Consider the following 21,880-nt stretch of genomic DNA (forward strand, 5'->3'; position numbering starts at 1 on the left):
ACTTATCATATTTTTTCTTCATTCTTGTAGCCATTTCTTTCATTCTTGCATCTTTGGATTGATGACACATTTGATTGATCTTCTTTCCAATTCCAAGAACCTCTAACATATACATGTTACCTGTCACATAAGATGAACCAGAAATGCACATAGTAGCTTCATAAAAAATCTTCAAAAATGGTAATATTAAGCGAACATAGTCTCAATCTTCACTTGTAGGAAGACCCTTTCCCTTGTTTAACTCTTCAGTATACTTCCTATCTTGCATTTCAAGCTCTTCAAATGTCTTTTGATGTTTTAAAGCACCTTTTAACATAAAAAAAAAAGGTTGAATTCCACCTAGTTTCAACATCTAGGCAAACAAGACCTTTGTATTCAATTTCTCATTCAATACATGCCTTAAACTTTGTCAATCTAGAAGGAGAAGATCTTATGTATTTCACTCCAGTACAAATTTTTAAAACAGAGTCATCAATCTCCTTTAAACCTTCTTTTACAATCAAATTCAAAATATGTGCACAACAACGTATATGAATATATTCTCCATCCAAAACTAAACTGCTCCAAGACAATAGCCTTTTTCTTAGATACTGAATACCAACATCATTTGATAAAGCATTATCAACTGTCAAACTTAAAACGCAATTCAGCACCCACCCATCCAAGCACTTCTCTATAGTCTTAGCAATAGTTTCTCCTAAATGACTAGTAATTTGACAAAAATTTAGAATCTTTTTTTGTAGCTTTCAGTTATTGTCAATAAAGTATCCAGTCATGCAAAGATAACTAAGATTCTGACCAGAAGTCCATGTATCAGTGGTAAGACAAACCCTTTGACAATTTTGAGAAAGAAATTTTTTCAATTTGATCTTTTCTGTCTCCCACAGTCCCAAAACATCACGTGCTACTGTATTGCGTGAAATGACATGAAATTTTGGTTGTAAAACACTCCAAAACATTTGAAATGATTCGTGCTCTACACATCGAAAAGGAATTTCTATAGTTATAAACATCTTCACTAATTCTATCTGACACTTCTCTTGGTCAAATTTGGCAGTTGAAGGAGAAGAAACAGGTCTTTCTACGTTTGCCATTGATGATGAACTTGAATTGGGATTATTTTTACATTTCTTTGAATGAGCTAGCATGGAACTTGTCCCATTATCAAATTTCATCAAGCAACTATAATAGTTGCATCTAGCTTTTTTTTTTTGACAAAGGGTCTACAGTAAAGTGATTCCAAACTTCAGATCAATTTTTACGCCTATCAGATCAAGATTGTGACACATTAGCAATGTTAGAAACTGATGGTGGAGTAGTCAAATGCTTTGCTATCTCAGAAGTCATAAAATCATCTTGATCATCTATTGTGTCTATTATTTTGCATTAAAGATCAAAATAAAAATATTTAAAAAGTTATTAAAGATTAGACAAAATGATATGAAGAAGTCATCAATCAGTCACATTAAAGACAATAAGAGAATAGTATGGCTAAACAACAAATGCAACTATATAAATTATTTTATTATAACTTTTAATAAACATGATATATATAACGTTATTTTTAATAATTAAGGTCTCCATCATGCATGTTTCAAGCATAACTATCATATCTCTTCATAATTTTAATCTAACAGTCAAGATAAAATCATAGAAGTAAACAAAGCTAGAATGACATAACAAATATTAACAAGGGTCAAAATAAACAAATCTTCATAATATTTTAGATAATAATAATATTATATTATCAATTAGTACAATATATTTATTTATATATGCTTCTGCTTCCACTCTACAAAGCCCAGTTGTTCCAGAAGCTAGCAAGTCCTACACAACATTCTTTGGCACATTCAAGTTTAGGAAAAGAGAAGGTAAAGGGCATTGCCACTCTAACCGAGGAGTATTAGTGGCTGCAAAATTTAAACCTGAGCTTCTCTAGTGAAGTCTTTTGCTCCTTACCAGCTAAATCATTCCCCTATTGACCCTATAATTTGCTAGGTTGAGAAGGGGTAACGGTGATTGTCTTGTACTTCCTTGTAATAGGAAGTGTTAAAATATTACTTTTTTTTTCTGACAATAATAAGTGGTGCTGACTAGATACAACTATTTTTGAACATATTTTTGCTCATGATTTTTTAATGCGTACGTAATTATTTTATATTATTAGTACTTTTTTTATGTAGGTTTAAATTTTACAATTATTATCTATACTAAATATAAGAAATGCGACCCAACTTATTATTTTCTATATTTAGCACACTATTCATTGCCCAACATTTTAGCATGAGATAGATCCCAGAGCTGGAACAAAGTTGTTCGGTGACCGCGTCACTATTATTATTAGGAATTATATATGTCTCAGAAGGAAGGTGGTCTTGGGTTAACAATGCACACATATTGTTAGAGTTGAGTATTACAGACACAAATTGTTACAAATAAATAAATAGTACAAAATATAATTATGAATCCATTGCACACAAATATGCATTACAGCTGAGTATCTAAAACTATGTACACGTTAAAATTAGGGAAAAAATTGTAATTAACTAAGTAGCACAAATTGCAACAGATAAGAAAGTTGTTTGGATAGCTATTCAATTTTCTGGGCCAAACCAGAGATGGTTATAGCAGAGATTAAACAGAACAAAGACAAAGTACCTTGCAAAGAATAAAATCCCAACCCCCCCCCCCATTACACCATTCATTGTGTGCTATGTGGTGTGGTGTGTGCAAATGTACCTGTGAGAAAGGAGAATACGCTTTCCTTTAACATCTAAACAACAAAATAACAAAAGAGAGGAGGCAAGCAAGAAAGGAAAAATATACCTGCGAGGCAAATCAATCTACGAATCTCTATTGCTGGAACCAAATCAATATAATTTTTTCCAAGAAAGAAATTTAGGGTTTAGAAGAAAGAAGAATAATAAAAATGGTTTTGTAAAATCTGATTTGATTTTTATACATTAAAACCAATTTAAATCCAGACCTTTTTTTCACGGATTTAATTTTTTAATTTTTTAAAAAAACTGGATTTTTAAAATCGGTTGGGCTAAGTTTTGGATTGGACTTTTATAATTTGGTTTTTTTGTGCACTCCTATCACATTCATATTCAAATGTCACAATATGTGCAAGACTTATGCATATGCAAATAATAACATATTCAAAATCAAAATGCCTTAATCATCACCAGTAAAGGTGAATTTTATTCTCGTAGGCGTCCTACATTAGGTTTGTCTAAGTTTCCTTATGACAGTTCATTCAATCTTTTCATAAGACATTTTGATGTATACGAGGACTTTAAATTTTATTTTATTTTTTCTAAATTCATGGGTATAGTTAACGTGACGAGTATTTTATCAAACACAATCTAAGTCATTTTATTCCTATTCTATACCACATTCAATTAAATTTTCTAAAGGGTCAGATACTTAAATCAAGGCTTCATTTTTTCTTTCCTTTTTCATCCATTATTGGAGTATCTGCTAAACCTACCCAATTTCTTGCTTATTGCTTGTTTTAACTAAAATTATATATTAGGGTGATTAAACTTAGCATGACTTAAAGTCATAGGACTTGCCAATTCATTGGATTTTCTAAGCAACAATCTGATTAAGGGGTCATATCATTTTCTAAATTATCAAGAATCAAGTGCCTAAGTGTTTCTATCTAGCATAGTTTGGTTTGATTTTATTAGGTGATAGAATATACATGTCAATTTATAGCTTAGTTCATTCAACCAGTTTTGGTGTACTTAGTGTTATGCTGTAAAGGACAATTTTCATTCTCCTTGGTATTCATCAAGTTTAGAGTCTAGAACTTATCATGAAATTTTTCTTAACTTAGCATTCAATCACACATATATGTGCACCACAGTAACACAAGCAAACATATCAATCTTGATATCAAATACATGTCTATAAACTCAAGAGAGTGAGGAATTCTCAAGAGTTTTCAACGACACATAACATTCATAATTTCATGAAGTGTATTATTATCCATTCCCTCAACTACTAACTCGAGTCATATGAAAGTTTCCCCCCTCACCTTGTAAAATAACTCAACATGGTGAAGAAAGATGTTCCACTTCCAGCCTTGTTTAGGTTGTACTTGTATTTTTCTCAATAGTTTGCGATTGAGCTTGTAACTTAGGCATTTAATATCTGAATGAAGCATGCGAGATATCAACGCGTCTCTTATTCAAGGATACAAACATAAAGCTCATTAGAGGAGGCTTTTAACTAAGTCAAATAATTTTAGTTGCTAAAAATAGTATTGGTATAACACGGTGCTTAGTTCACAACTAGAATTTTAAGTTTCGATACACCTACCGAATTAAGGATAATTGAATGATATGATGTCCAAATTGAGCTCAAGATGACTCTTTGAAAAGGTAAAACTGTAAGGAATGATATCAATTAGTCACCATATAGCTATGGGATTCAGATTTACCCAGAAAAATGAATAAGGTGGCTGTGTCGCAGCAAAGTCCAAAACCAAAGCACTTAAAGTCATTAGGGTGTAAGTGGGTGAATTAGTATCCAAATTGGATCAAACAAGTTTCGTCTGAAAGCTAACATGCCAAGGATTTCAAAACTGTATTCATGAATTTTTTCTCATGTATAGATCAGTCCCAACATTCAAGTTTGCAGGTTGTCTGTAATGATTCAAAAAATAAGTTGCTGACTTATCCTTGTTCTTCAGGGAAACAAATGGAATCCAAATCAAACTTGGGATAGCTTATTAGAAAGCTTATATCATCTAGAATACAAAAATATGTTAGCAAATATTTTCCACATGTAGATTTTATCAAAAATTGAGAGAAAGTTGCTACCACATGCAATTTCAGAAAAAAAATTTATGCAGAATTTCACATTGGGCGACTTGTGAGTTTTGGACCAAAAACGGGGAAATAACCTCGAAATTGAGTTCTACAAAAGGGGTTTGAAAGCTAACATCCTAGAGATTATAGGTATGTGCTTAAAAATAATTTTCTTTTATGCATGAGGTGCAGAAAAATCATTTTGCAGAGCTGTTTTGTTAGTGTAACAATGTACATGGTAGATTTAGGTGTCTACTGTGGATGTTTTGGGGAGACCAAATAAATTCCAAATCATGCATGAGATAGCTGGATGGAAAGGTTATTTTATGAGAAATGCAAGGATGTAAATGAATATAAAAAAAATCATATGAAAGTGGTTTAAAAGGAAGACTTTTCCTGCTATCAGCAGGGAAAACATAATTATGAGACACCTTCACTGAAAATTGTATATCTCATTGATTTGTAATCCAAATCAAATCCAACTAATTTTGTTTGAAAGTTAAGACATTGAAGTTTCTAAAAATATGCTCATTCAAATTTTTGGAAGTACAAATTGGTCCCAACATTCACATTTATGCAGACTGTACCCGCTGATTTTTGAAATGAGGCCTCCTCTTGTTGTGACTTTTTGACTTGGCAAATGGGATCCAAAATGGACTTAAGATAACTTGTTGGAAAGATAAGATTACCTAGAATATATAGGTGAAATCATAAAAATCATCGCACATGCACATTCATTTCAGAAATTGAAGGAAAGTTGTTGTCATGACCAGATTTTCATAAATTGGTTCTGTAGAAGTTTAACATGCGCAATTTTTTAGTCTTGGGCCAAAAGCAGGGAAATTGATGTCCAAATCCAATTCCGTAAAAATGATTTGAAAGATAACATTTTAAGAGCTGTGGAAATGTGTTCAAAATAATTTTTCATGCATGTTTATGGTGCAGAATTAAAGTTTTGCAAAGTTGTAACTATGCTATCACAAAATGCATTACAGATTCAAGTAGCTCATTTTGTACATGCAATTGAATGATCAAACGAATTTCAAATCTTACTCCAAAAGTGGCTATGGAATGATAATGAAGTATATTATCGAAGGAATAAGGCCAATTTAAAATTGAGATGGTTTGGTAGATGAAATATGCAAAACATATTGCATGCATGGTAAAATACAGTTTTTTTTATGAAGTTTTGAATTTTGCACGCATCTCACTATTTTGTGCATATCTTGATCAATTGGAGTTAGATCAACAAGCCGCAAAGTGTGTTGAAAAGTTAAGACAACAAGTAATAAGATGGAAGGGTTGCATATCAGTTTCTCTACATGATATAAATTTTATAAATAATATCATAATTTATATTAATAATTTATATATATATATATATATATATATATATTCTAAATAACTGGTTAATGCTAATTATAATTAAATAATACAATGGGTTTGTAAAAAAAAAAATTTGCTATCTTACATTTTTTTATTTTAAAAACATTGCCTATATATATAACACAATTATCGTAAGAAAGTGCGTTGCTCGAGAGAAAACACACTGGGTTTGTACATTCATTTTGAAAACAACGGCTGGCTCGATAAATTTTTAATTAGTGTCATTTAAGATGCTTTTAAAAATCGCTACTTTTATTTAATATTATATATATATATATATATATATATATTAAATAAAAATATATTTAATTGTAACAGAAAATTTGGTTAATCATATTTAGAATTAATTACCTCAATTAAGTAATGAAAATCATTAATAAACATATTAAAATTTAAATATTATTTTATTATTTATTTCAAATTTTCGATTCAATTTGAATTAGTCAAATATTTAATATAATATCTAAATCCTACCTGTACCTATGATCCTAGATGAAACCACTGGAGTCCAGCAGTTTAGCCTATAAAAGTTAATGTACACTACATAGTATAGTTAAATATATTTAGTAAGTAGAATATTTGATTTTTTTTGCCCTATAAACTTGATAATACGACACTTATAGAAAAGAAACAGAACGATAAACTATAGATTACGTGTGTTTACAAGCTATGTAAATTTGTAATTTTTTTATAGTATTATTAAATGAAAATAATTTTTTAAATAAAATTCAAAATATATTATATAACTATTTTTTTAATTTAATAAATTTTTAAAAATAATAAAATATTAAAAACAACAATAAAATTATATTTTATTAATAGAGGACTATCTGAACCAGGTAATGCTTTTAACATTAAAAATTAAATTTTAAATGTTGAATGTAAGAAAAGTTCTACTTAGTCAGTAAATATTGTACGTTGTTGTAGTCTAGGGGTTGGCATCATGTAATAATCCGATCAAACTCGCACCGGGCTGAGAAGAAAAAATTGTACAATAGATTTCGAATTAATATTTTAAAAAGTTCAATTTATATGGAATTCAATTCAAATATGAAAGACACTTGTCCTACTATACAAGCATAGACAAAAGACACGTGAGAGAAGGAAAAAGACTTACAGTATTGGCATTTCAGTGCATTTATGGGATAATTTTAACGTAGTTTGAGGGGAATTAGGTGATTGATTATTTCTTCTTTGACCATAGAGCATACTCAAAAGGATTCAAACAACTAAGTCTGTATTAGGTCAAAATTTATAAGATTTGGCCTAAGTGAACAAATAGATGAAGTGCACACTCAATAAGATTCTGTGCGCGGTCGCACACTGAAATCTATGAAAATGATTTGACTATTAAAGAAAACAACTATAATAGTTCAAAAAATAAAATTGAAACTCTCCTATGGTCCATATTGGGTACACAAGTCAAACGATAACTGGCATGTTCACATTAAACTAGAAAAAAGTGTATAAACTAAAAAAAGAGTAGCTTGCTTGTGAAAATGTAACACTATTGTTTTCCAAGTTCCAATAATAAACTTAAAAAATCTCTGAAATCCATGGCTCCAAAAACGCGCCGCATCAAAGTCTCTGACCTGTGGCCTAACTCAGTGCCTGATCCTATCATTGATAATCAAAACGACAAGTCTTTGCATCGCTTGGTTAAGCGGATTCGGACTTGGACTGCATCCGAATCTGGGTGTTCTAAGTGTACACCTCCAGAGTCCTCCTCCATCGATCAGGGTTGCAAAGTTAATCTTCAAGAAGAGACCGGGTAAACCCAAATTACTCCTTTTTGCCTTTTTTATTTATGCCCAGAATCTTGATATTTCACTTTGAAACACAAATAATTGTTTATTTAATGAGTCATGACTTTTTACTTTTTAACGATTTTATTATTGAATTATTTTTAAAAGATTTAATATGTCCTCAATTGTTCATTTTTAATTTTATTATTATTATTATTTTAGTTTTTAATTTTATATCATTAAAAAATTAATTTGATGATAAATTAAATTTTTAAGAAGCTAATGTATAACAAATTCTTTTAGGGACTAGTATGGTGACGGTACAAATCCTCGAACAACTAATATAGTTAACTTTTATACGGGTGATGCACTTAACTTTGAAGAAATAAATTTCAGGGTTTATTCTTTTATTTCAAATACAAATTTTAGTAGCTGTGAAAATTAACTACTCAAAATAAAATTCATGGTATATTTGAAAAGAAAAATAGATATCCAACTTGTAAATTGTTTTCAATACAAATTCTTGGAACGATTTTTATTTGAAGATCTAATCCATAGCATAGCCACAGGTGGTCTCTGAATGCAGAAAGATTATCTGGATGGACAAACAATAATAAAGAGAACAATTGGCACAACAGAAAAAATAAATTAGCGGGCAAAAGAAAGATAGGTGATGTGAATGTGAACCTTGATGATAATTATTTAGAATGTTGGTGGCCTTTATTGACAGAAAGTTTGGACGAAGAAAAAAGTGATGATGATGATGATACATCAAATTCAGATTCAGATTCTGAGGCATACTCTGGACCCTCGTGATCTCAGTTTTTGATATTTCCCTTTTTCATTAAGCATGAGGGAATCAATGATAGCGAAATGTATATACACGGTCATGCATTAGTTCTTCTAAGCAACTTAAGAAAGCTTCTTCATGCGGTGTTACTTTTTTCATTAAACCAAAAAATGCCAATCTAAGCTCATGTATAGAGTAATTGAGTGTATTTTGTTTTTTACTTTGGTTAAATTCAACGTTGGTTTTTTATCAATTTTTGACAAATCATTGCAAGTAACATTAACATTTACTTTTAGACCATGGAAGATTTTGACAAAATTTTAATATATAATTTAAAAATTTCAATTAATAGTTAATTTTGATAAAATTTGACACAAATAATTTAAGAAATATATAATTATAATTCAACTGTTAAATTGATAAAAATTATTTAAGAATAAATGTAACTTACACCGATCTAATTTATATATATATATATATATATATATATATATATATATAAGTAATAGTTAATGATAAACTGTTATTAGTAATAAGCAAATAATGTAGTTTTTTTTTTTTTTTTGTCATTGGAAGGAGGAATGGGAGAGAAGATGTGGAAAATTACTAGAGACAGAATTTGAATCATGTCCTTCGTGCATATGTTATGCTGGCTCTCACCGTTAAACTATTACCTTAAAGACCACTTAAATAATAGTGTACACATTATTTTTTTTAACCCCGTAAGTTGAGCTAGACTGAGTAATACCATAATAGCCTTTGGTTGTAACAATCTTTTTCCGAAAAATAAAACTCTGGTTTTTTTAGTTTGCACCATTTATTATTTATTTTTTTAAGTACATTACCCTTTTATCAGAAATAAGATTTCAATATGTACTTTTAGTTTTCATAAATTAAATTCTAAAAGTCACTTTCAAAATTTATTTTTCAAAAGACGGTGAAAAAAGACATTCCGGACTCTTTTTTCAGGGACAGAAATTGCCGACTCGGGTGAGTTGAGTCCTAAGTTTTGAAGCTCAATATCCATTAATAAGCTCAGAATGTTATATAAGCAACGTTTTAAGAACCAAAGATGGGTCATTAAATCAGTAAAGAAAGTAGTTTACGGTTTTATACAAAGTGAAATTTGTATGTATTCAAAATCATAAATTTTGTGTCAGTCTTTTAAAAAGTTAAATAATTTTTAAAAAGTGAATTAAAAAGAAAAAAACGAGAACCATTCACATTGTGGGTTAAAAATTGTGTTAAACATATTGCTAGTATGTCTCTTCTTATTGTAAATATACAGACACCCTACCTTAAAATCAAAGGATTGACATGTTTGCCTTCAAGAACAAATTCATTCCTTCCCTTCCAAATAGCCCAACAAATATATACCACCAGACCAGAGATTTGGTTCGCATTTTCTGGATATACCCTTTTAATCTCCTCGAGTTTCTTGTAAAGCCAAAGTTGAAAGCTTTGAACTGAATTGACATCAATGCACCACTGGAAATCACTTCCAAACCAAAGGGGTCGTGTCCATGGGCAAAACAGGAATACATGCTCAAGAGTTTCAGGTTCTGTTTCACAAATGGGACACACTGGGCTATCTACAAGCTTCCTCTTGAACAGATATTCATATGTTGGCAAGGCATTTTGGCAAATGCTGAACATTAGGAGTTTAACTTCTAGAGGAGCTATAATGCTGTAAATTGCCAACCATAGTCTTTCTGATACACCCTGATAACTATTATTAGCTTGATGGTGGTCTATATGTGGTGACTCGCAAATTTCCATGCCTTGTGATCCACGACTTCTTTTGGGCGAAGGTCGAAAATTTTGGTTCAAATCTAGCTTGGAAAATTCGTCATATAATCTCTTCGGAGACTTTGGATTTGTGAACCGGACATCCTCCATGCTTGTTTTTTGCTTGTAAACATGAATTCCCATCCATTTTATGATTCCTTTCTTGGCTCTGTGGGTGGGCGGGAAAGCCCTCATACTTGGTCCCACGTATGAAACCTCAACATGATTCCACCCATCATCCCTATATACACTTTCTAATTCACCATTGTAGGATTTGAACAGTACATCAGACAAAAATATATGATACGTGACTAGTTTTGACTGTGCAGTAAAATGGCAATGCAGGTTTTGAATGCCATTAATAAGCAAGTGGAATACTGACTTGGGAAAACTGCCTTGCCTGTCCAAAACTCCAACAGCAGCTAGGGCTATCCTTGGAAATTTGTTGCGAAACCAGAAAGACAGGGATGGTCCCATAGTACAATGGTCGAACCATTCTGGTATCATTATTCCTGGAAGGGAAAAATCTGTTCCCCCACCCTCATGTAATCTCTGTTAGCCACAGTACAAAGAAAAAGTATCATGAACTATAACAGTTGACGGCATGTACTTGACAATTGTGTTTGTGAGATTAATACAAAATGAGGGCTATTGAAAATAACTTTGATGTACAAGATTACGAGTTATCAAAGTTGTTAATTTACATTCATGAACAAGATTAAGGTTGTATTTGGGTGAGGTAATTAAAAACTTTAGAAAATTGAAAATTTTAAGAAATTTAAATTATATCATTTAAATTTCTATCATTTTAAGATATTTTGTTTGAATAAAATAATTGAGTTTCTTACATTCTTAAAAAAAATAAAATCATCACTACATTTGATAAAATTAATTAAAAATATGAAAATTAAATTATTAAATTAACTATAAGTAAATAAAAATCTGAATGGGACACATAGTAAATGAAAAAAAAACAATTCCAAATTCAAGCTCTTTTGTTAGGAATTAAAAAAAATTATTTCAGTCTATTAAAAATTCCTACTAAAATTCTTAAATTTTTAAATTTTTTAAAATTAAAAATTCAAACAACAAATTTTAACCCGTAGAACTTTAAATTCTTTAAAAAAAATAAATTACTCACTTGAAATATCTCATTCATACACCATGTAAGAGTTATTAAAAAGGAAGCTAAAAAGTCACTCAACTAAAGAGCAAGAAAGTGTGAAATTTGCTTACATGGCTAATTGATGGATGTTTAAGAAGCTGAGATGGCGTCTTAAGAACTGGTGTCTCAGCTTTTATATATTACATTAGAGCAACTTGTTTACAATTTCGTATATGTTTTTAAAAGTAATACCAATGAAAAAAGTACGGGTTATTGAAAATGATATTGATGTATAAGATTAAGAGTTATCAAAGATTAATTTACATTCATTTATAAGATTAACAATTAAAAAGGAAGATAAAAAGTCACTTAACCTAGGAGCAAGAAAATGTGAAATTTGCTTACATGACTAATTGATAGATGTTTAAGAAGCTTAGATGGCATCTCAAGAACTCATGTCTCAGCTTTTATATATTATAATAGAAGTGAAAGTAACCTTACCTGATTCAATAACAAGCTTCGAGACTCATGAGTCAATGATGTACAGTTTATTGCCGAGAGATATTTTATCTTTGGGGGAACCCCTCTGATTTCTTGAAGCTCCTTGCAATTGTCCAAAACTAGATTCTTCAGAAAGTTACATTGACTGATGTATTCAGGAAGGACTTTGAAAGCAGTGCCAGTTAGGACTAGGAATTCTATATTGGGGAAGCAGCCAGGTGTCAAATCATGGTAGTTTAATGTAATATCCTTGAAAGATTCTGATGATCCCAATCCTTTTTGTTTTTCACTTTTACCAAGGACCAAATTTACATAGCGTCCACATTTTACAGCTGTCAATCTCTCAAGTTTTGGTAACACCAAAATAGTAATTGGGATCTGATTAAGCATCTTGCATTTATCCAGCACTAAATACTTAAGCCCAGTGAGATTCCTAAACGAAAATGGCAATTCTTCTATAGCAGTTCCACACAGATCAATATTTTTTACGTGTTTCATTTCTTCTAATACTTTTGGCAAAAGGCGGAGAGTTGAGCATTTTCTGAGAGACAGATATTCAAGTGATGTTAACTTGAAGCTGTGGGGAAGAATCTTTAGATTGGTGCATCCAATAGCAGTGAACCATGTAAGTTTATCAAGAAACCCAATGGAATCATCAACTTCTACTAAATTCTTGCAGTTATCAAGACACAGTTTCCTTAAATTTTGGGCTCCAGACATATCAGGTACACGTGTGATTTTGCTCCCCCTTAAAACCATTTCAGTCAATGACTTGAACTTCTGTTAACCAAAACCTAAAAGTAAATCTTAAGAATTTCTAAGTGCGGTGTTAAATATATAAGACAAAAAGAAAAAAAGAAACATTTGAAGAAAAATAGCAATTGTACAAACCATGAGTTGGAGTTGTTGTCCCAATATTTTGCAACTGAATGATAAGTCTAACGTAACAAGTCTCCTTGGATCAAATTCAGGTGGCAGAGATGGTGAAGGATATTCCCACCATTTTAATACTCTTAAACTACTTGGGAGATGTTCAGGGCCTCTAGAAAAGCAAGCATTTTCAATAGTTAGTATTTTGAGGTTTGTCATCTTCTTGAGCTCACTTCCATTCCACCAAACTTCCTTGTTCTTTGGGAAGCGTAGCATGATCACTTCAATTGCATCAGTTCCCTTTTAAGCCAAAAGAAAATAACCACAAGTTACACATTAGCTGCTAGGAATATCATGTACATATTTAGCGAAGTTCAAGTCATAAAGCAGATTATTCAATTGTTAACAAATTTTATAGAAACAATTTTAAAAGAGAAGCCAAGAATCATTTTTTCTAGAACTAGGAATGGAAACAGGACAAGCTGCCTGAACTATTTACAAAGTCTGTTAAGCCTAACAGGCTTGCATATATATATATAAAATTTAAAAATAGAGCTGTCTAAATATGTTTAAATAATAAAGTTATTTAATAATATATTTTTTATATTCTTAATTCTGTTATTATTAAATTAATCAATGTTATCAGTATTGCGATACTTGCGATGCGAATCATGCGAAGCGTCACAAATCATCAATTGCACAATACTGAATCGTTGCCAGAATCGTTTTGGGATTGAATCGCTGTCGAAATTGACCGAATCATAAGATTTGATTCTGAATCGCGATATTTGAGTGTGAGATGCGATTCTTTTACGAACCGGATCGCGCACCAGTCAGGTCGGGTCTACACAACCCGGTTCACAGAAAACCCTTAAAACCTTTTTTTTTATTTTTTTTGCAAAAATTGTTGTTCCCACCTATTAAAGCCTCTGCGAAATTGTCCCTACCAGACTCATTACATTACCTTGAAAAAAAAACCCTCGTTTCTCTATTACTCCAACCTTTGTTTCTCTATTCTACAATGTTCTTCTCTCCCCTTCTTTATTTTTCTTTTATTTTGGTGCTTTTCATTTCAGATTTTTGGTGGTCCCTTCATTTATTTGTTGTGGTCCCTCAAGTTATTACTCATTCCCACGTTCTGCCCAACCTCTTCAATGGTTCCTACTTATTTTATATTTGTCTTTCTCCAAATATTTTTGTTTGCTGTTTGACGAAGACAAATGGGTCCTACCAAAAAAAATAAAACAGAGTGATATCACGTGGAAACATTGTGAAAGTATCCCCCCACACAGACTGTTAGTAAAATGCAAGTACTGTTGTCATACTTGTTACGGTAGAGTTGCAAGGATGAAACATCATTTAGCTGGAACAAAGAAAAATTTAAGTGTCTGTCCAAGTGTTACAAATGAGGTAAAGGAGATATTCGTCAAACTATTGAAAGAGAAAAAAAAGAAGAAATATGAAAATAGCTTGAAGTATTTTGAGAAGCTGTTACCCAAGATGCAAGTGGTCAAAAGGGAAGAATGAATTTTTTTGTTAGCAAAGAAAAGGAAGGGACATCTAAGGCTCTAAAGCAAACAACAATAAATACAATGTTCAAAGATAGAGATGTTGTCATTCAAGAAATTTGCAAATGCATATATGCTAATGCTTTATCATTCAATTTGGTAAAGAGCCCTCATTTTATTCAAATGTTGAAAGCTGTTGGAGAATTTGGTAAAAATTTAAAACCTCCTACTTATCATGAAGTGAGAGTATCTTTTTTGAAAAAAGTAGTTGATAGTATCCATGAAAATTTAGAGAAATACAAGAGTGAATGGGAGAAGTGAGGCTGCACTTTAATGTGTGATGGATGGACAGATGCAAAAAGGAAGATCTCTTATTAATTTTCTTGTTAACAGTCCAAGTGGGACTGTTTTCTTAAAATCGGTTGATACTAGTAATGTTATCAAGGATATCAAACAAATGTTTGAATTATTGGATGGCATGATAGAAGAAATTGGGAAGGATAATGTAGTGCAAGTTGTGACAGATGGTGCTTCTAACCTTGTGGCAGGTGGAAAAATGCTAGAGGAGAAGAGGACAAAATTATTTTGGTCCCCTTGTGCAGCTCATTGTTTAAATTTGGTGCTTGAAGATATTGGACAACTTCCTGTATTCTTTTAACACAATTTCAAATGCAAAGAAAATTATAACTTACATATATAGGCATACATGGGTTCTTAACTTATATAGACAGCATTCTAAAGGAAGAGAATTAGCAAGACCAGCTGTAACAAGGTTTGCAACTTCTTATCTTACACTAAATTGCATTATGCAACAAAAGAATACTCTTAGATCTATGTTTGCTTCAGAAGAGTGGGCTGAAGGTTTTTATGTTAATAAAAATGAAGCTAAGCAAGTCATGAATTTAGTTTTGAGTGATTCTAGATTTTGGAAATCCATTCAGTATTGCTTAAAGTGTGTGATTCCTCTTGTAAAAGTATTAAGGCTTATAGATGGTGATTCAAAACCAGCCATACCATATATTTATGAAGTAATGGATAGAGCTAAAGAGCAAATTACTAAAATTTTCAAAATCAAGAGTCAAGATACAAAAAGGTGTGGAAGATTATTGATACTAGGTGGAATTTACAGCTACATAGGCCTCTTCATGCAGCTGCCTATTATCTCAATCCTAGATAAATAAAGTTATAATCAATCTCTTCATGCTTTTACACTTTTTTAAAGATTGGATAACTTAAGTTTTATGTCTTATGTCTTCTTTAATTAGGTTTCACTATGACAAAAAATTCACTCTGGATAGTGAGGTTTTATTACCATTAAAAGGATGGTTCCAGATAGAAAAACAAGATTTTCTATTGATCAACAACTTGAAAAATTCAAGACTGCTAAGGGACTTTTTGGAATGAACATGGCAAAAGATACTAGAGACAAGAAGCAACCTGATAGTTTTAAATTGGTTTTTTCATATTTAAAGTTCTTTTCATGACATACATCTTATTTTTGTTTTAATAGAACTTTAGTGGGAAAGTTATGATAGAGAGTGCAAAGAGCTAACAAAAGTAACTATAAAAATTTTAAGTCTCACACGTAGTGCCACGAGTTGTGGAAAAAACTAGAATACATTTGATCAAGTGCATATTAAGAGAAGAAATCGCTTGGAGCAACAAAGATTAAATACACTTGTTTTTGTCAAGTATAATCTTCAACTTGATATGAGACAAAAGACTAGAGAAGAGAAGGGAAAAACTTATGATCCTATATGCTTGTCTGATATTATTGAATCAGATGATGAGTGGAGTACTGCAAAAAAAAAAAAAAAAAAGACCCTTGCTTACCAATTGATGCTTCTTGGATGTATATACATGAGTGTTTCACTTTTGATTAAGGAGCTCTAAGCAAGAAAAAGAAAAGAGGTATTTGTTTAATGAAAAAATAGTATAATTATCAATCCAATTGATTCTTAATGCTTTTATTTTATTTTATAGGTCCAAAAAACTTAAATGCTAAGGTCAATAAGAAGAAAAAATCTATAGTTGGAGATGAAAGTCAAATTGAAGAAAATCAAGAGATATTTGAAGATGGAGAGGAAGGAGAAGAACAAGAAGAGCCTTTACCATTGAAAAATAAAAATGAACTAAGTGATATTGATCTTAAGGAGGATGACTAGATTATGTATTTAGAATTTAGACCTATTGAATATGTTTAGAGTCTAGAACTAAAAATAATAACTTACTATTAGTTACTATTATTTTTTGAAGGTAATATATGACTGATGCAGTCATAATCTTTTCTTTTTTTTATGTCATTGTAACTAATTTGAAGGTATATATATATATGGATGATTTATTCAGTTACAACTTTTGATATCATTGTAACTTATATGCCTTGAATATTTGTACTATATTTTATTCTATTAATTATACAATGAAGTATTTGATTATAAAGTGTCAATATATTTATGTATTTAATTTTTCTTTATATTATATTATTTTTTATTATAATTTTAATAATAGTCATGAATCTTACTATTCATGATACGATTCAATTCAAAATTCACAAAATTAACTTTTTAATTCATGATTAAAATTTAAATCTTAATTTAACTACCATAAAATTAATATAATATGTTATAATTTTTTTATTTATAATTATAATAAATAGAAATTATATTCTATTAAAAATTAAAAATATTTATAAACGATTATACTTATTAAATAATATTTAATAAATTATCGTTAAAGAGTGATTAAGTTTTAAACAAAAACAAGACACAATTAAAAAATAAAATAATATTTAAAAATAAAATAATAATTTTATATTAATATAATTTTATATTAATATATTTTTATATTTTTAATTTTATTATTATTAATATTTAATTATTATATTAATATAATATATTTAATTTTTTTTATAATAAATAAAATTATTTAAATATGAATTATATTTTATTTAAAAATATAAATATAAAAAAAATATAATAAAAAATTTAATATAATATATATAAATATATATATATAATAAAACTAAGTAATAAATGATATAAATAATATAATTTTAAATAAATTATATATAATAATATAAATTTATGTAACTTATTAGTTATTACTTCTTTTATTTTATTTTTTTTATAAGTTTTTTGAGAATAGTATCTTATAAAAAAATTTAGAATACCACAACATACACTTAAATATAAATATATAGAATTTTAAATAATTATTTTTAACAAATTTAACATAAATGTTGATAAATTTTTTATTAAAAAAATATAGTTATTAACATACATTTAAAATTTAATAATATACAAATATTTATATAAATAAAAAATTATTAGTTAATTTATCAATTTATATATAATATATAAATATATATTTTAATTTATTATATAAGTAATATTTTTTTATATTATATTAATGTTATAATAAAGTTATTAATTTAAAATAAATAAAATTAAATATTTTGTAATTATTTTTTAATTTAATAGTTATTATTATATATATATATATAATATTAAGTTTAAATTTATTTATTTTTTAAAGTATAATAATTTTTTTTTAGCTGATTCAACAAATTGTGTAGATATTTTTTTTTTATCAATTTTATGTTTACTATGACTTTATTTGTTGAATATAAAATATTTTTAAACAAACAAATTTATATTCCTAATAAAAAACTAAAATATTTAATACTTTAATATTTTTTAAACATAAATCAAGAAAATTAAAAATATAATTTTTTTAATATAAAATTTATAATTAATACTTAAATAATATTTTAAAAATTGTTTATAAAATTATATAAAAATTATTATAATTTTTTAATAATTATTAATAACACATGAAAATTAAAAAATATATAAACTAATTTAATAATAAAATATTTATATTTTTATTAATATTAAAAAAAAATTTGTAGCAGGCTTTGATAACAAGCTTCAGGTCAGGCCACTTAAATAGGTCAGGTCAAGCTAAAAATACAGCTTTTAATATATAATAAATCAAGCTCAGGCTTAATAATTACAGGTCAAGTCTGTTTAGAGTAAAGTATGACCTGACTTGTTTCCATCCCTATCTAGAACACACTCATCAAAACAGTTACATCTAACTGTAAAAAGAAAACATAATGCACGTACCTTGTCATTTTCTAAAACTTCAACAATATCCTCATAAAACCATAATCTACTTCGTTTGCCAGGTTCTGACCGTGATTCCTGCCGAACAATTTCTCGACCCATGTCCACTACCAAGTTATGCATTCTTACAAAACCATACTGATCGATCTTTATGAGAGATTTATCAATCAACACTCGAATAACATATTCTGGTGAGAAACCACGACCCTGGAGCAATAGACTTATGGCATCTTTTAAATTGTAACCTCTAAAGAAACAAGCCATGTCAAGGAAAACTTCCTTCTCATTTCTTTTCAAACCATCATAGCTTATTTCTAGTTTTTTCTGAATATCTTCATCTGGAATTCTTTCATAGGTATCTAATGCTGCTTTCCATTCAGACAATGTTTTACCATATAAGTTAGAACCTAAAATTTCCAAAGCCAAAGGAAGGCCATTGGAATAAAGTATTGCACGCTTTGAGATATCCGTGTAACTTGAACCTACCTCATTGTTTTTAAAAGCATGCCAACTAAACAACTCAAGGGCTTCTTTGTAATCTAATCCTTCTGCCTCGTATGTTCTTTCAACACCATGTATGTGTAGCAAATGCTTATTCCTTGTTGTGATAATGATTTTGCTGCCGTAACCAAACCAAGAAAGATCTCCAGCAAGCGCATTTAAATGCTCCAATTTATCAACGTCATCAAGGATCAAAAGAACTTTCTTTCGTTGAAGCTTGCTTTTCAACACTGCCATTCCCCTATTAATGCTCCCCAACTTGATACTCTTCTCCCCAACTATTTCAGAAAGTATTGTCTCCTGAAGATGTACCAAGCCATACTTCATTGAATTTTCTCTAATGTCAGCAAGAAAACACTGACCTTCAAAATGATCAGCAATGAAATTATACACTGCACATGCGATTGTGGTTTTACCTATTCCCCCAACTCCATAAATCCCTACAATGCTTACTCCTTGATTGGATCCAACATTCAAAAGTGAGTTTACCTCTTGTACTCTAGAGTCCAATCCAACTGGATAATTAGCTACATGTAAAGGGCTACATTTTATCTTTTTGGACACCCCTTCAACAATCGTCTGAATAAATTTATATTCATACCTACCAAAATACAAAATATATATGACATCAACTCAAATGCATCAGATTCATGCCCAGTTTCATTCACAAATTCAAATGTGAGTATATCTTTGTCAAGGTGTCTTATGACTAAGGAAATTTTTTCCCTGGTGTTTTTTCAATTTTTGTTGAAATGCACAACAACTAAATCTTATCCCACTAGGTGAGGTCAGTTAAATATCATACAATGTCATTGAACTTAGTTAAAACTTAAGTTTTTAGAATTTTTTTGGTTGAAATATATATATATATATATATATATATATATATATTAAAAAAAAAAAAAACAGAATCAATACATGTAAAAGACAGGTCAGTACCCATGTTTGGTTTTGAAATCCCAACCAGATAAATTAGCCGCTTCTTGGAGGGCTAGCTTCCACTTTTGCACCCTCTCCTTGTCATTCTTGAATCTTTCTTCAAGCTTAGCGAATGCTTTTCCATAAGAACCTTTTTGATGCCTCACATAAGATGGACTCACTCCGTAAAAAATTGGCCAAACCAATCGACCCTTTTTCATTATGCACTCAAGGATTATGACAAGTTCTTCAAGACAATAAGTTGAGGAAGCATAGTTTTTAGAGAAAACAACAATGGCAATTCTAGATTGCTCAATTGCCTTAAAAAGAGCTGGCCTAATCTCTTCCCCCCTTGTAACCTCCTCATCATCTAGGAAGGTTTTGATTCCCCTGTCACAAAGAGATTTATAAAGGTTGCCAGTGAAGCCACTTCGAGTGTCATTGCCTCTAAAACTGAGGAAGACATCAAAAGCCCAGCCATGATTGGAAGAAGAGGAACTCATTCGCTGTATCATGAAAACTACTGTAACAACCTTGATGGGGAGCTTGTAGTTTCAGAAAAACGCAAAGAAACAAGTTGTGAAGCTTATGAAAGTGTTGGTAGGTGCTGCAATGAGTCAAAGCATTAAGTGAAGACCACAAGTTGATGATAGCATGCAATAGAACCAGTTACATGGGGAAAAAACTAAAGTAGACCTAAATAGTATTAGGAATATGCCAGACATTTTCGCCAATAATGTAATATTCATGAAGTTTCATTGCAGAGTGAACATGTAGTTGAAATATGCCATAAGTTTCATTGCTTCTATTACTTCAAAAAATTATTAAATAATTATTATGTTTTTAACATAATAAATATTATTTAATTATACTATAAAATCGACTGCCACTCTCTAAAATGCCTGCTCAACAAGAACCACTGAAGGAGAAAAGCACACACAAGTCAAAAGACCCATTAATTCAAGATAAGGCGCCGAAGTGAAGTAAGACAGCGCCAACAGCAAAACTCATTGAATCCGAATTCCAAATCTATGAAATGAAATCATCTACGAAATCGTGAGAACCCACACTAGCGAGTATGCTAATTGAAGAAAATATACTATATTTTCATGCTTCCGATCAGATTTGATAATAATAACGAAACTAAAAATTATTGAACACCTTTTCCCTAACTTTGAAATGATATGGAGTGGGTCCATATGGCAGCAAGTGAAAGTGATAATAATGATGAAAATATGGAGGAAATTGGTGTTAGAAGAAATGCTAATAATGGAGTATCTGAGTGAGAAGAGGGTGAACATGCCTGCACACAGCGATGAAATTCCAGAATCTTCACGTGTAGGATATATTTGACGTTAATGGACCTTTCCAGACGCCTTTTCCAGAACAAATTGGGAAAGCCCTAAACCAAGACCACGAACTGCGTCGCTTAAGAACAATGGTATGTACTACAGATAATAATAAACTCAGCTCAAACCTATCGGATGAATCAGTTCGCTCCCAAACCGGACAAATATTTAATAAATCATTTTTAAATTGTATCAGTATTTAATAAATTATTTTTAAATTGTATCAATATTACAATAATAATATTAAATATTATACTTTTTCCATAAATATTTTATTTTCATTTTTTATCATTTGATTTTTAAAAAAAAACTTATTAAAGAAAATTATCTTAAAGTACAACCTCTTTATTCTTTTTTATTCGTGTCATTTTTAGAATTTGAAAAATATTTTCTTAATTTTCTAATTATTTCATTATCTTGAAAAGGTGATTATTATTTTTTTAATTAACAAAAAAAATAAGTATGAACA

At 29.8% G+C, this 21,880-nt stretch overlaps 1 protein-coding gene across 2 annotated transcripts; it reads right to left on the minus strand.

Moving 5' to 3' along the window:
• Positions 1 to 9,902: 9,902 nt before the first annotated feature.
• LOC113858280 (TMV resistance protein N-like) lies at positions 9,903 to 21,564 on the minus strand. 2 transcript variants are annotated; one of them, XM_027490838.1, is made up of 6 exons: positions 21,366 to 21,564; positions 20,084 to 20,669; positions 18,644 to 19,745; positions 13,027 to 13,305; positions 12,136 to 12,915; positions 9,903 to 11,081 (listed from the first exon to the last, which is right to left on the minus strand). In XM_027490838.1, exons 2-6 carry the CDS (start codon positions 20,575 to 20,577, stop codon positions 10,035 to 10,037), a joined length of 3,702 nt encoding a protein of 1,233 aa, XP_027346639.1. In that variant the 5' UTR covers positions 20,578 to 20,669; positions 21,366 to 21,564; the 3' UTR covers positions 9,903 to 10,034. The 2 variants fall into 2 exon arrangements, with proteins under 2 accessions (XP_027346639.1, XP_027346638.1); XM_027490837.1 differs by having other exon boundaries at positions 9,941 to 11,081; positions 21,331 to 21,446.
• Between the last annotated feature and the right edge of the window lie 316 nt (positions 21,565 to 21,880).

The sequence above is a fragment of the Abrus precatorius genome, unplaced genomic scaffold (assembly GCF_003935025.1).
Source record: "Abrus precatorius isolate BTA unplaced genomic scaffold, Abrus_2018 Scaffold2, whole genome shotgun sequence".
Lineage (NCBI taxonomy): Eukaryota > Viridiplantae > Streptophyta > Magnoliopsida > Fabales > Fabaceae > Abrus > Abrus precatorius.